The following is a 17,060-nucleotide window of genomic DNA, read 5'->3' on the forward strand; positions in this document are numbered from 1 at the left end:
ATGAAATGAAAGAGAAAGTAATACCACTGTATTTCGTGTATTACACCTTTGTAAGGCAGACAGCGGACGTAATTTAACTGATCTTATTTTTGACTTAGAAGTGTCAGTATCCATTGTAACACTACCTAATTGGCACGCGCCACACACACACACACACACACACAGACCCCCAATCATTCACATCTGCACACATACTGCGAAGGTGATGTTCAGAAGGGAAAAGGAGTAACAAACGGGCAGAGAGACAAAGAGAGGAAGAGAGAGAGAGAGAGAGAGAGAGAGAGGAGATAATTGGCCACAAATCTCTTAAAACTAGATCTTGCCAGTTTACGCGGTCCCTCTGTTCGAGTTAAGGGGATTTTCCGTGGCGGAGGGAGAACACCTTTGCTGTATGTAGGAGCCTTAATTGCGAAAACAAAGAGCAAACAGCGAGTAATTATTACCTTATTTCAGCGTCAATGTGACTACGGAATGCGCTGTAGTCCTCATGAAAGTCTATTTCTCAAGTCTGTTTAGAGAAACGCTGCTCGAAGGCACGCATAAATTCTTTGCTTTTTGTTGCCACTACTCCTTGCCAATAGTGTTAGCATTTTCGAAGACCTCACATAATGTGTTCCGGAAAAGGTGAGGAATGATGCTTACATTGTATTACAAAGACTAATACCTGAACTCGCTGCTTCTATCCACTTGTTACCAGACAAATATCTTATTAAGAAACTTACATGTTTCGCTGTTTAAGAGGGTCGAACGTCAGTAAAGCAAAGCCAGCCAAAGAATTAGATCATGAGGTAGGGTGTCGTAGTATTTTCAATGTTCTTTACAACGACAATAAGAAGTGCTGTCGAAGGGCTTTGATGAACGAATTGATGGCCGTGGCCAGGTATTGTTTCTTTTTTCTCCTCTTTTGACAGTGGGTCTTATAACTGATTTGATACCGCTTACTACAATTTCGTCTCAGAGTAGCACCCACACCTAATATCCAAATTAATTGTGGTAATATTGCAGTCTCTGTCTTCAACAATTTACCCCTTTATATTTTCTCTAGTACCATGCAATATGTGATTAATTTATTTGGGGCCAATGTTGTGAAGCGAAGTAACGTAGTAACACATGTAGAAATTATTTCTCGTCATATTTCAGTCTCTGTCTTCAACAATTTTTCCCCTCTACATTCTCTCCAGTACAATGGAATTTGTGATTAATGTAATTAGAACCAATGTTGTGAAGCGAAGTAATGTAGTCATACATGTAGAAAAAGGTGAATGTTGTGTGTCAATCTGCAGCGATGTGTTTAGGTAAACCCGACATATGAGTTAATTAATGTCGATTTCATTTATTATTTATGGGATCGAAAAAGGTGTAACACTGAGAATTAGTTTAATATATGCGGTGTAGCGGGTATAAGTGCAGATATTTTTATATGTGGTACCTTATTATTTACCCATATCATATTTTTCATCTGCATCAAACACTCTTCACAAAATTTACTACCTGATGTTTTCTGCAAGTCGTACTGTACCAAATAAGTGCACTAGGCCTGCAGTGTAGGCTACCTATTGGGAATCCAAATGTCCACTCTTCGACACCAAATGTCCACAATTCAAAATCTGTCGTACTGCCCAAGGAAAAATAAACATGACTTGCTCTTGCTACATGTACTTGGAGGCACTAACAAACATAAAAACATACTGCTACTAACAGCCACAATTAACAGTCTGCAAATGAAGTAAATACTGATGTAATGTTGATCAATACAGTATCCTCAGTAATAATATTTCCACTTATAACTGTTACACTCTCTATACAGGGTATATATACACCATCCACAGAAATATAAATACAGTTTATTACAATCACTTTACTTCCACAAACTAAATCTGTTTTTTTGTATAAAGCATAGTTAATTTCCTTTTAGGATATTTTCCCATTATTATGAGTAATATCAGAAAACAACAAAATGTCTATTGTAGTTATTGTGGTTTTCAGTGTGAAAACCAGTTTGAACCAACAAGTTATGCTAACCAACCAATTCTTTGTAAACTTCTTCGCCGCTGAATAACTACTGGAACATGCTTACAGTGTTGATACCTAGGTCTGACTCAGCAGTTTTTACCCCTAGTTCATTAGCTTATTGACTATTTATTGATGCATCAGGATGTGTTTTGTCTGCTAATCCTTTCTTTTAGTCAAGTCGTGGCATAAATTTCTTTTCTATCTCCTCATTAGTTATTCTATCTACTCATGCAATCCTTAATATTCTTTTATAGAGCCACAGTTCAAAAACTTCTACTCTCTTCTGGTCTGAACTGCTAATTGTTCACGTTTCACTTTCGTACAAGGCCAAATCCTAGAGAAATATCCCCCAAAAAGAAATGCTGCTGCTAAATTTATGTCAGATGCAAAAAATCCTCTTTTTGTACTTTTTATACCCTTTCAGCTTCGACAATCATAAGGTTTTCGCTACTTGAAGTGGAGAACTCATCTACTACTTTCAATGCCCCATTTCCTACTGTAATCCCAGAAAATCGCCTTATTTGATTCGAGTACATCCCATTACGCTTCTTTTAAACTTGTTGATGTTCTTCTTATAGTCCGATTCCCAGCCACTGTCGATTGCGGTCAGCAACTCTTCTAAGTCCATTCCTGTCCCTTACAAAATTACATTGTCATCATCAAAACCCGAACTTTTTATATCTACTCGCTGAACTTTAATTCCCTTTTCAAATTTCTCCTTGATTTTTCTTAATGCTTGCTTAATGTACAGACTGAATAACATTGGAGATATGTTACGACTCCGACTTACTCCTGCATCAGTCACTACTTCCCTTTCATTTCCTTGATCTCTTACAATTGCTGGCTGGTTTCTATATAAGATGTGGAAAATGTTTGTCTCCCAGAGTTTTACCCCTGCTATCTCCAAAATGCCAAAGAGAGTAGTATAATCAACATTGTGAAAACCCTTCACATAAATCTGCAAATATCCGTCTTCAACCTTTCTTTCATTATGTTAAAGAAAAGCACTTGTTCGTGTTTCTGGGTTGAAGTTATTCCCCTAAGGCGAGCAGAACATCTCAGGTCGCAGGTCGAGTATGACTGGAGTGCTTAACTGAATGTTGTGACAAGGACATTGAGCAGCCTGTCGGCAGTGTGGCTCTTTTGTGACGTTATTGCTGCGGCCAGGGGAAGAACAGGCCTTGGAAGCGGGGGGGGGGGGGGGGGGTGAGTGAGTGCTGCAACAGCAGTTGAGTGAGTCAGCGACCAGCTGTGTGCTTCACTGCCGGTCCAGACCTGTGCTGACAAACAAAATCTTGCGGGAGCATATTTTGTCAGACCTAACAGTGAAGCGTCTCTAATTAAATCACACATAGAAGTGTCCGATTCCAAGGGAACTCTACCCTAGAGTTCTCCAAAGTTGTTCTCGGTGTGTCCATACGTCTTATGGCCAGCTTAGGATCTTGGTCTCGGTGGTCTAATTATTTGTTAAAAGAATTTCCTGTTGTCCCATAAATTTGACTTTTCCCATTCTAAAGAAAATACACGCTAGCCAAGAAGATTTCTCTATGAAAGCATTATCTTTGGTTGCACTTATTTTCTTGGATATCTGCCAGCTACGTGTTCAGCTTTGCCCCAAAGTATGCCTCCAAATAGCCTTCATTGTGCAAATATCTGCTCTCTAATAGTCGTCCAAAGAGATGTGTGAGCTGCTCATCTAACAATCCAATCAGAAAATGTCGTTTGGTGGCCATCCTGTGGCGAGTTTCGCTGTCGCAGCTTCAAGCATCAGGTGCCTAGAGTACCTTTGGTTGACACTTTACAATTTCCTGATGCCTTAACACATTACTTATCAAGGTGTCTCTTTATCGTATTTTTCGCATCCCTTTTTTTGTTAGTTTTGGGGAGAAACGTGGCAAAACGGAGCTGTGGAGCTGAGCAGAGGTGATGGAAGCTGAGGGACGAATAGTCTTTTGGAAGATGTTGCTCTGCATGTTAAATTAATTCACACACAAAGAAAATGTTTATATAAATTTTCCGTTGGAGAAGCTATTCGGACTTACTTGACCACTTGCACGTAGGTTCGTATCCTGTAACATTGAGGACAGAGGATTTACTATCACTATTTACCGTTACTTTAAAGGGTGGAGTAACATTTTGTTCCAGAGTTCCTCAGCTCTAAAGAAGGTCGTATATATAAGAGAATAATAAATAAAATACTACACTCTAACCTAAAAAAAGACGTTCCACGACGGAATTATTTGGATGGAACGAAAATCAGCAGTTGTGATATACATATACAGACAAACAAATTATTACATTTACAAAAATAGTGGTTGATTTATTCAAGAGAAGAGCTTCACAATTTGAGCAATCCAGTAACGCATTGTTGCACCTCTAGCTCCTTATGCAATTAGTTATTTGGCTTAGTATTGATTGATAAAATTTTTGGGTATTCTACTGAGGGGTAACGTGCCAAATTCTGTCCAGCTGTCCTATAATTCTTCAAACCATCTCAAATGGGGAGAGATCTGAAGACCTTGCTGGTCAAGACAGTGTTTGGCAAGCATGAAGACAATCAGTAGGAATTCTCGCTGTGTGCAGGCGGACATTATCTTGCTGAAATGTAAGCTCAGCATGGCTTGTCATGAAGGGCAACAAAACTGGGCGAAGAATATCATGGACGTGTCGCTGTGCTGCAAGGGTATCGCAAATGGCAAGCAAAGGTGTCCTACTATAAAGAGAAATGGCACCCAGATCATTACTCCTGATTCTCAGGCCATACGGCAGGCGACAGTCATTGATATTTCATCGCTGGCCGGCCGCGGTGGCCGAGCGGTTCTAGGCGTTTCAGTCCGGAATCGCACGACTCCTACGGTCGCAGGTTCGAATCCTGCCTCGGGCTTGGATGTGTGTGGTGTCCTTAGGTTAGTTAGGTTTAAGTAGTTCTAAGTTCTAGGGGACTGATGACTTCAGATGTTAAGTCCCATAGTGTTCAGAGCCATTTGTCACCGCTGTCTGGGGTGTCTCCTGACACAGCTTCGGACTGGAGTCTCATTGAGTGCGTAGGTCTTCAGTTATCAATCGCGTTTCGAACAGAGCCCCTGTGATCAGCAAAGACGTCTTGCCATGAACAGCTATGGATACCATTCTGACTGTCACCTATCATATGACCCAACAACCAGACAACCAGGAGTAATGGTCTGGAATGCCACTTCATTTCAAAGGAGGACTCCTATGGTTGTCATGCGCGGCACGATTACAGCACAGAGGTACGCCGACGATATTCTAGGCTCCGTTTTGTTTCTCGTTATGGCAAGCCATTCTGGGCTTACGTTTCAGCAAGATAATGCCCGCCCGCACACGATGTGAGTTTCTACCGCTTTTCTTCGTGCTGCCAAACACTATCATAGCCAGAGGGGTTACCGGATACCTCTCCAGAACGAGAACGTTTGGAGTATTATTGGCATGGCACTCCAACCAGGTCGGAATTTTGACAATATAGCGCGCCAATTGGACAGAATTTGGCCCCCAAGAGGGTATCCATCAATTCTATCAAACAATGCCAAGCGGAATAATTGCTTACATAGGGGCCCCGAGGTGGACGAAAGCGTTATTGATCTGCTCAATTTGATAAGCTTTTTCTCTTGAATAAATCATGCAATATTTTTAACATTGTAGTCATTTGTTTATCTGTCCATGTACATCATATATTACCACTTTCCGTCCCTGTCGGATAGCTCCTCCGTAGTTAGTCGTTTTTTTTTGTTTTGTTTTAGAGTATATATTGATGGTCTTAGCAGTGAAAATTGGGCTGCCAGTTCCGAGTTCACTGTACTGAAATTAGCACCTAGCTACGGACAAAAGAAGTAATATATAGAAGTTACTACATCCCAACACTGACCTGTGCATCTGAAACATGGATAATGAAGAAAATAGATGTAGGCAGATTACAGGCATGTGACTGAAGTTCTCCAGAAGTAGGATATGATTGACAAAGAGAGACAGGATGAGGACTGAAAGGATAAGGGAAATAGTGAAAGTAGAATCCTTGAAGAGAGAGATAGAAACATCAAGGCAACGATGGTATGGGCACTTAAAGAGAATGGAAAACAAGAGGAGTCCGAAAAAGATACATGAAATGGAGCTGCGAAAGAAAGATCAAGAAGAAGACCAAGGGATAGATGGCTGAAAGATGTACAGGAGTGTGTTGAAAAGGGAGGCGAGGAATGGACCAGAGTGAACAAAGAAGGGTGGAGGGAAAACAGAACTAGATGTGCGAGGCTTATGTTCCAAACGGACCCAGCCTGTGATGGGAAACTGTTCAGGTCGATAATGATGATGATGTTCTAGCTACAGCCAAAGCTTTCCTTGAAATTAAATGAAGCAGTACACTGGAGTACACACACATATGGTACAGAAACATGGAAACAGCACATTGTTCTTCTACAGGTACTATCCCCCTCCACCCCTTCCAGGGGTAATTTAATGGGGGACTAACCAGAACTGAGCGGATGTAATATGCTGCAACGGAAGAAATGTCGAGACAGGCTCATCTCTTGGAAAAGCTGCTCCTGTTCGTGTGACAGAGCTGGGATGAGAGCGACTGCGTGACTCACCTTTTGACAACGAGACGTTGGTGGCTTTATAGCTTCGCCAGTCAAATTTGTCCGTGGAGCGACTCTCGCACCACCTGACTGAGGGTACCAACTGAAATGGGTCTGACATGAAGGAACCATCGCCGACAGTTACCTTACACATGCCAAGGCCAAACACACCCTGTGTTGGCAAGACATGGCCACATAGTGCCGAAAGCACGTTGTGTTTTAACCTTGGCTTCGGGCTACCGTGAAAATCTGGTATTCCTATGCATAACGGTCATAATTGACTCCGTCTTTACTGCACAATGACTTGTGAAGCACCTTTCCTGCACATTTTTCGAACCTAAACTGTCCGTGTGGGCGAGGAGGTTTGCATGCTCTGTATCTGGAGGGCTATGCCGGCGGTAGCGTAGCTACCAGCAGGGTCACCCATGCCGGACAAGCCGAAGGGGAGGAGCGAGACCAAGTGTGTCCCACAACGACCTATCGATAACCTGTCTCCTGTCCTATCCTATCCTAAGCCAATCCTTTTTCCTTATCATTTTCAATTTCTACAACATGGGGCAGGGAGGGCTCTAGAGGCGTGGTGAAGCCAATCTACCTAAGGGAGTAAACCCGATACAAATCCAGGCAATTCAGGTTGGGGGTTGATCATGGGGCTAACATCCGCATAGCGGAAAGAAATATTCTTCCGAAACTCAAAGATAGGAACAGCCGGACTGATGATACTGATGAACGACCCATGCAAAGAAAAGGACAACGTAAACGCAGAAATGATACATACTTTGCTGCTTTGCTACTGTTGTTTACTATCTACATAAACATTCTTTTGGATAGGGTGGATAGCAATATGCGGCTGTTTGGTGATGATGCTGTGGTGAACGGGAAGGTGTCGTCATTGAGTGACTGTAGGAGGATACAAGATGACTTGGACAGGATTTGTGATTGGTGTAAAGAATGGCAGCTAACTCTAAATATAGATAAATGTTAATTAATGCAGACGAATAGGAAAAAGAATCCCGTAATGTTTGAATACTCCATTAGTAGTGTAGCGCTTTACACAGTCACGTCGATTAAATATTTGGGCGTAACATTGCAGAGCGATGTGAAGTGGGACAAGCATGTAATGGCAGTTGTAGGGAAGTCGTCTTCGGTTCATTGGTAGAATTTTGGGAAGATGTGGCTCATCTGTAAATGAGACCGCTTATAAAGCACTAATACGACCTATTCTTGAGTACCGCTCGAGCGTTTGGGATCCCTATCAGGTCGGATTGAGGGAGGACATAGAAGCAATTCAGAGGCGCGCTGCTAGATTTGTTACTGGTGGGTTTGATCATCACGTGAGAGATACGGAAATGCTTCAGGAACTCGGGTGGGAGTCTCTAGAGGAAAGGAAGCGTTCATTTCGTGAATCTCTACTAAGGAAATTTAGAGAACCAGCATTTGAGGCTGACCGCAGTACAATTTTACTGCCGCCAACTTATATTTCGCGGAAAGATCACAAAGATAAGATAAGAGAGACTAGGGCTCGTACAGAGGCATATAGACAGTCATTTTTCCCTCGTTCTGTTTGGGAGTGGAACAGGGAGAGAAGATGTTAGTTGTGGTACGAGGTACCCTCCGCCACGCACCGTATCGTGGATTGCGGAGTATGTATGTAGATGTAGATGTACTTGGAATGTAAGAACTTTGAGCAAGCCAGGAGCTCTACATGGACTCAAACAAGAGATGGGGAAATACCGTATAGGAGTAGCAGCAGCAGTTCAAGAGGTCAGATGGAGAGGAGATGGTATCATAAAAAGCGGTAATTACACTATTATGTATAGTGGAGGAGACAGTGGTATAGTAGGTGGTACTGGCTTTCTTGTAGACAATAAGTACAAATCAGCAGTCATAAATTTTAACCCTATAAATGAAAGGATGTGTAGTTTGAAAATGAAGGCCCGCTTCTTCATACTCTAGTATGTGTTTATGCAACCTCAGAAGATGATGAGGTTGAAGTGAAAGATGAGTTTTATGGTCGTCTGGAACAGGAATTAGAAGGTATACCAAGGAATGATTTAAAGTTAGTGATGGGTAACTTCAATGCAAAAGTGGGAAAAGAAGAAGCCTTTAGAGAAACAGTAGGAAGTGAAAGCTTGCATGAGGTGTCGAATAAAAATCGACAAAGACTTATAGACTTTGCCATGGGCAATGCAATGGTAGTGAAGAGTACATGGCTCCAGAGAAAGGACACAGGGAAAGCCACATGGCGCTCGCCAGGTGGCACTACTTTTAATCAAATTGACCATGTGGTAATCGACAGGGGACATGCGTCTGACATCCTTGAAGTTGATAGCTGCAGGGGGGCTGACTGCGATTCATATCATTATATGGTAAGAGTGAAATATGGATCCAGAGGGAAGAGAAAAGCTCCTCGAAGATACAATGTTTCTAAATTGAAAGAAGAGGTAGTATCCGAAAAGTTTGAAACAGAACTACAGAAGAAATGTGAGGTTAAACAAAGCCAAGCTCTGGAAAGCATCGAAGGGAAGTGGAGTATGATTAAAGAGGCTCTACAAGAAACTGCAGAAGAAGTCTTAGGTTTAGAAGAAAGGGTGAGAAGGGCAGGATGGTATGATGAAGATTGTTAAAAGGCAGTGGAAGAGAGAAATGCGGCAGGGAAGAAAATGATAAACAGGACAACAAGATATAACACAGAAGAATTGATGAAGAAAAGGAAAGAGGCAGATAGGATTTGCAGAAGAAAGAAAAGAGAATTAGAGAGGAGATGGATTACAGAGCTAGAAGAATATAATGATCAAGAAGTAAGAAAATTCAGCAAGTGAGTTCAGGAACTTATGAAAGGCTTCCAATCACGTACGGTATTCTGCAGAGATAAAGAAGGAAATTTTATAGGAGGAGAAGAACAGGTTCTAGACCGATGGGCCGAATATTTCAGTGAGCTGCTGAATGTCACTACAGAAAGAGAAGTTCTGGAAGAAAATGAAACAGAGGGTCACCAACTGTGGCTGAATGTTAGTCAGGATGAAAGACCTGTACCTATACCAACTATAGAGGAAGTTAGGAAATCAATTAAAATCCTAAGGAATCATAAGGCTCCAAGTAACGATAACATTTCAGCAGAGATGATCAAGGGTGGAGGTGAACATCTAACAAGATTGGTACATCAGCTGATAGTGGAAATATGGGAAAAGGAAGAGATGCCAGACCAGTGGAACATGGCCATTATGTGCTCTATTCATAAGAAAAGGACAAAGCAAACTGTGAAAATTATCGCGGTATTGCTTTAGTCAGCGTGGTGTACAAAGTACTAACCAAAGTCATTGATATTGGACTTAACACCAATAACAGAAGAAATACTTGGAGCTAGCAGTGCGGTTTTCGACGGGGCAGATCAACAACAGACCAGATCTTCATTATAAGGCAAATAGAAAAGTGTTATGAATATAATGTGGATGTACACCAACTTTTTCTAGACTTTAAACAGGCCTATGATAGTGTTAAAAGGAAAAAGCTATATGACACATTAATGGAGATGGAATTCCCAAGTAAATTTATCAGACTGGTACAAATGGCCCTCACCAGCACAAAATGCCAGGTAAAAGTAGAAGGAAGACTTTCTAAGGAATTTGAGGTCACCCAAGGGTTAAGACAGGGTGATGTATTATCCACGCTACTCTTCAAAATAGTGTTGGAGAGGGTGATGCGAAGGATGGAGATTGATAACCGAGGTACACTCTGTTTAACCACATGCACCAAAATCTAGCTTATAGTATCTCTTTGCTTCCAGGAAAAATGCTGTTGTTAAAGAGAAATATATGAAGTTGAACAGAGGCAATTGTGAGAGATATGATAAGCTCATAAGACAAGTGGTAACGTTTGGGTCAGAAACATGGACAATGACTAGCAGAAGAGGAACTCTTCAGAAGATGGGAGAGGAAAATATTATGAAAGGTTTTTGGAGCCGTGTATGATGCGGGGCAATGGAGGATAAGGAGAAACAAGGAATTGGAATAACTGTATAGAAATCCTGACTTGGTGAGTGAAATTAAGTGTAACAGATAAAGATGGCTGGGCCATGTAGAGCGAATGTCAGAGGATCGAGCTGTCAAAAAGGTGTACACAGGAAATCCAGGTGGCAAAAGGAGCAAAGGGAGACCTCGGAAACGATGACTGGAGGATTGGAAAATGATCTGAGGAAGTTTGGAGTCAGGAGATGGAGGAAATGAGAGCAAACATCGTCAGGATTGGGCTGTGATCTTCAGTGAGGCCAATGCCCTACAGGGGCTGTAGCGCCAAGGAGTAAGTAAGTAAGTAATTATTGAAGTAAATAAATGCACTATCGATGTCGCACTAAATGGGACGGTAGTAAATGTTGAGGGCAGTTTGGAGTGGTGACTGACTTGTTGGTCAGTTTTCAATTATTAAGTTTAGTCGGCTGATGAAAGTTAGGTTCTCCAAGGATAAGCCAATTCCATTGTGTGCTTTTCTAGTTCCCTCCGTCCTGTCCTATCTGTCAGTATGTACCATCCTAGGCCAGGTGCACTATATATGCTACAGTCTAAATGTGGCAGGATAGAAGGGCTTATCAGCTATTCTGCAGTGGTTTTACCATACTGTTCTCTTTCTGTGTGAAAACGTCGTGTCTTCTAATAATAGTCATGCTGTTTATTTGAATCAACCATCACTAAATACAAAACGCACGAGTACAGGCTAGTGGACGTACTTTCACCCAACATAATCTAGCCAAAACCACCTTCTGTAGCCAACATTAGTAAGGCTTTGTCAAGTGTATAATACAATCTTTATGAGGTACACATATATACAGAGTGTATCACAGTCACACTGGAATTTTGAGTCCAGTTCCGGTGCTTGCAGAAAACAGCAATGAATTAAGTGCGGCTCTGCTTTTTTGAAGAATACAAATTATTGTTTTTGAACACCCAAGAATGTTCCACCACAGGTGTGGAGTCCTCAGTGGGGTTTCTTCTTTTATTTTTCTCAAATACTTACAAACAGATTATCTTTAGGTTAGGCTAATTGTTACATAGGATTTTGTTGTTATTTAAATTATGTATGTATTTTACCTTATATTTAACATTATGTGTGTGGCCTGTGGCTGCCAACCAAAATCGGGCACGAGTGTAAATTAGTACACCATATCATCTGCAAACATGAGGGATGTTAGGATAACTGAATTTTAGTTTATAATCCAATCTTTAAATTGTATGTGCAGGTAAATAATCGTGGCATATGCCCGTTTTTGGCCTTATCGTTTTAATATTTGTCTGATGCTGAGCTGTGACGGGTTTGTTTGTGTATGCCAAAGGTGTTTTTGTGTAGTTGTAATGACATGTGGACATAGGTAAAAAATTTTGTGAAACTTTGGGATGGCGAACTATTGGGTGTTGTTTGTTATTCATGGATTGTGTTTCGTATTTTGACAGTGTTTACTAACGTTTTCTCCTGCTCATTTCTGAATACTTCATCTTACTATGTTGCTGTGGCTTTTACACATGTATCACTAAACAAATTTACGTTTCTGATGCGCTTTCGACGTTCGTTTGTTTACTGTTTTGTGCTGATTTGACATTCGCAGAAAAAAAACAGTAAATAAATTTAAATAACAACATAATCCGATGTAAGACATATCCTAACCTAAACATAATCTGTGTATGTATTTGAGAAAAATAAAAGAAGAAAACTGTCAGAGAATGCCACAACTGTGGTGAAACGTACCTGGATGTATTTCCGCAAAAAATAAATAAATAAATAAATAAATAAATAAATAAATAAATAAATTCATTACTATTGTATCACAGTTCTTACTGCAGACTTCAAGGGATCGTAGACGGGGCGTAGAAGATAAGGTTTTCATAAGGATACTATTTCCAAAAATGTACCGTTAGAACAGTAAAATAAGTTTGATGATTGGATCGCTTACAAGCCTCCCGCTTCACAGTACCCTAACAGCGGAGACGAGAAGCCTCTAACCTGCGTCTTGTACATGAACCCTTTTCATGAGAAATGCTTCGAGTGCACGGCATCTGTTTCTCTTCTGTGTGACGAATGACGTCCTCTTCAGAGTTGAAAGTGTGGGATGTCCGTCCTGCACCACAGTCAACCCTCCTAGTTATGAACGTACTAGTTTCTAGCAGCCTCTGTTGCAGTAGAGTAAAAATTGTATGTGATGTCATTACTACAACAGGGATTGATCACGGTGCCTTTTTCTCAGCTTATGCACGTACTGTAAATCAGGAGATATGGTCATGTAAATTAGAAAAAATTGCATCAGCTGTAGAATTTCGAACAATAATAAGGATGAGGTGCTCGTAATATAACGAGCAATGCAATGACATTAATTGCTCCATCCGAGGTGGGACAATGAGTGATCGTCGGCCTCCTTCAGCTGCAAGAATTCCCTATCGCTCTCGTACTACGCTCCTCCCTCCCTTGTACCTCTCCTCCCCAACACCTGAGACGGCACTTAGGGGCGAATAGGCACGGTTAGTGGCGTCTCTGCTTCCAACGTAGGGGTCGTGGTACTGGATCTCCTATGTTCTGCGAGTGGACCTCGACACCCTCAGACAGCTTGTCGAAGCTTGGTCAGCCGCCGCTGGTTCTGAAACAGACGGGGGGGGGGGGGGGGGTGCTGGGCCTAAATCCACACCGCACTGGTCGGGGGGGGGGGGGGGGTCACCAGTGCTTACACAGCCTGGGGTGCAGCTGCTGCAGATGTGGCCGGTATCACAGACTGTACAGTATGGTTGGGCCTGCCTCAGATGACCATTGGCATAGTTGGTTCTGGTGTCTTCTCGAATGTTGTGCCATGGCAGTGACTTCTTACAGCTGGCGGCCTTGTGCTCACTGAATGATAGCATCCCCACTGGCGCGCCTCCCTGATACCGTCGGCAGGCTGTAGCCTGTGTCTGATGGTGGTCTCACGGTGACAGCGGAGTGAGGAAAGTCCAAGGCTGCCTCCCATGAAGCTACTCGGCTGGGCTCTTCGCTTGCTATCGATGTGGTCCTGTAGATGGCTAAAAGCAACATAGGTGCGTGTTTGTATGGTGTAGAATTCATTATTGCACACATTTTCTCTTTCAAAGTACTATGCACCATGCGTTCCACCTCTCTGTTGGAATGGGGATGGAATGGTGCCGAAAGAAGTTATTAGATACTATGCAGCTCATGCAGTTGTGAAAACTGGGGTGATGCAAACTGGAGGCGGTTGACCAAGATACGGCCTTTGGAAGGCTCTTTGATCATGTTCGCTGTTGTCGTTCAACATAAGTGTGTCACAAACAGGAGATTAGACTAGGTATGCACCACTATGAGTCACTTATTATTCAGAAAAGAACTTGGAAAGTCGACATAGATACGTTCCCAGAATCCCTGATGGTGGCCAGAGGAGGAAACACCGCGCACGGTGCCGTTTGTTGCTGAGAAGGCTCTTTGCAAGGACATACCTTGGCACCGATGTCCTTGTTGACAACCAGCTAATATGTATGCCAGCAGTTTGATACAGGAGATGCCTCAATGAGCAACACGCAGGAGTGCGAGTACTCTGGGGCGGAAAGCTGGAGGAAATATAGTCATACGTCGTTCTAATTCAGTTGGCAGGAGAAGAACACCATCTCGGATAGAAAGCCTGTTTTTGAAGCCAAAGAATGTCTTGAGGAAACGATCTGCCATTGCAGGTGAACACAGAGGCCATCCTTTCTGATTAATCTTCGCCACAATTTGATTCAGTGCTGTGCTCCAAACGTATACCCTCCATTTTCAGTGAACCCACGTTTTGCTTGAGCTCGTCGCATTTTATTTCGTCCTTGATCCAGCCAACAAATGTCACTCTGCTTCCAAGGTAGTGGGATTTCTTTACTTCGTGGTCGACCCTTCAATACTTTCGCCTTTCCACGGTTCGGTCTCAATCCATATTCTGTACCTATTAGACGTTTTATTCTGTTCAACAGTTCCAGTAATCCTTGATCACTTATAAGGAGGATAGCAATGCATTCAGGACTATTAGCACTGACAGCCTTTTATCATGTGTGAAAGTCTGTAACGCTGCCATGTAGTCATTTTAATGCTACCACTGTGTTCTTTGTCGTTCACTCTTATTGTTTCATCATGGTTATACAAACATGTTCGATATTAAACAGTAGATCAGAAGAATTCAGCGACTAACCACTTCCATTACGCCCCAGCGGAGTGTAGCTGTGGAGGATTTATGCATGGTCTCCAACGCTTACTATTTGAGCATGAATTTATTTTTGGCTTGAAATGTTAAACCAACAGCTCACACATTTTTCAGATGTTTCAAATGAAGTCGCTGAAGCCATCAAGTGCTACGTTTGCGATTCCACAAAGGATTCTCGCTGCGCAGACCCATTCAGTGATCCTGAGGATCTGCTGATGACGTGTCCAGGAGAGGAGGCGGACAGCTGCGTCAAGAATAACTTCGAAGGTGAGATTCCCACCAATCTGTTTCACTAAACGGAGAACACAGCCACACTGTCACAGTAGCAAGGTGCCTGTTTACTGGCTTGCATGGGTTAAAAGAGGTTGATTTTCAGTATTTCATACAATTATTCACTGAATTTCAAAATTTAAATTCTGTCGAAATGAACCCTTTAAATGCGACAATATTAATGTTGAAGGTGTAGCACAGTGAGGTAAGTAGTAAAGTTAGAAATTGTGTACACGCCTCACTCCTACCCTTTTAAGAGCACAAAAAAGACGCACCACGAAGGAATATCCGAGTGTCAGGGAAATCGGTGGATATAATGTACGAGGGTCACTCCAAAAGAAATGCACACTACTTTTGTAAAAATACAGTTTTCATTCTGCATGTGTGAAAGTTTTACAGTGTGTAGATACATCCTTCCAGCTTGTTTTCAAAGTTAGTTCAACCTGTTCCCGTGAGTGGCGACGTCACAACATGTCTTCAAGATGGCTGCTACACTTGACGTTCGTCAGAAGCAACGTGCTGTCATAGAAATCGTGTGCTGTGAAGACGAGACAGTGGGAAACATCCACAAGAGATTGAAAAAGGTGTATAGAGATGCTGCTGTCGATCGCAGTACAGTTAGTCAGTGGGCAAGCAGGTTACGTGATGAAAGCGGGCACGGCAGTGTTGAGGATTGTCCTCACAGCGGCAGGCCTCGTACTGCACACACTCCAGACAATGTGCAGAGAGTTAACGAATTGGTGACTGCTGACAGACACATCACAGTGAACTAACTGTCATGCTACGTTGGGATAAGGGAAGAAAGTGTTTGCAGAATACTGAAAGTGTTGGTGTTGAAAAAGGTTTGTGTAAGGTGGATTCCCAGGATGTTGATAGTGGCTCACAAAGAAACGAGAAAAACGGTATGCAGCGAACTTTTGGAGCAGTACGAGAGTGGTGGAGATGAATTTCTTGGAAGAATTGTGACAGGTGACGAAACACGGTTCCATCATTTTTCACCAGAGACGAAGAGGCAATGAATGGAGTGGCATCATGCAAATTCACCCAAGAAAAAAAAGAAATTCAGAACCACACCTTCTGCTGGAAAAGTTATGGCTACGGTGCTTTTAGATTCCGAAGGACTCTTGCTTGTGGACATCATGCCAAGTGGAACCACCACAAATTCTGATGCATATGTGACGATACTGAAGAAACTTCAAACTCGATTGAGTCGTGTTCGACCACATCGGCAAAAGCAGGATGTTTTTCTGTTGCACGACACTGCACGGCCGCATGTCAGTCAAAAAACCAAGGAAGCGATCACAAAACTCGGATAGACAACACTGAAACACCCGCCTTACAGTCCTGACCTGGCTCCATGTGACTATCATCTCTTTCGGAAACTGAAAGACTCTCTTCGTGGAACAAGGTTTGAAGATGATGACTCCCTTGTGCACGCTGCCAAACAGTGGCTCCAACAGGTTGGTCCAGAATTTTACCGTGCGGGTATACAGGCGCTGGTTCCAAGATGGTGTAAGGCTGTTGAGAGGGATGGAAATTATGTGGAGAAATGAAAATATTGTCCCTAAAGGATGTATCTACACACCGTAAAACTTTCAAACATGTAGAATAAAAGATGGATATTTAAAAAAAATAGTGTGCATTTCTTTTGGTGTGACCCTCGTACATGAATGTGCAAACTAATTAATATAATTTCAGAAAAACTGAATGATTTATTCAATAGAAAGAGCTTCACAAACTGAGCAAACCAATAGCGCGTTGGTCCATCTTTGGCTCTTAAGCAAGCAGTTATTCGGCTTGGCATTGATTGACAGACGACCCTGCACGTAATGCACCAAATGTTTCCAGTACGGGAGACACGTGGGGAACTTGATGGCCAAGGTAGGATTTGACGAGAAGACAAGCAGCAAAATCTCTCGTCGGGTGCGGGTGGAGTTTAGGTTGCTGAAATGTAAGCCCATGACGGATTGGCATGAAGGGCAATAAAACGAGAAGTA

General features: G+C 42.3%; 1 protein-coding gene across 1 annotated transcript in view; it reads left to right on the plus strand.

Annotated features, from left to right (window-relative positions):
* The window catches only part of LOC124777064, a 46,646-nt gene that overhangs the window by 11,685 nt on the left and 17,901 nt on the right, over nucleotides 1–17,060 (plus strand). The window contains exon 2 of the mRNA XM_047252337.1: nucleotides 14,908–15,060. Coding sequence (XP_047108293.1) covers nucleotides 14,908–15,060 — 153 coding nt within the window. The remainder of the gene's footprint in view (nucleotides 1–14,907; nucleotides 15,061–17,060) is intronic.

Source organism: Schistocerca piceifrons, chromosome 2 (genome assembly GCF_021461385.2).
Source record: "Schistocerca piceifrons isolate TAMUIC-IGC-003096 chromosome 2, iqSchPice1.1, whole genome shotgun sequence".
NCBI classification, from domain to species: domain Eukaryota; kingdom Metazoa; phylum Arthropoda; class Insecta; order Orthoptera; family Acrididae; genus Schistocerca; species Schistocerca piceifrons.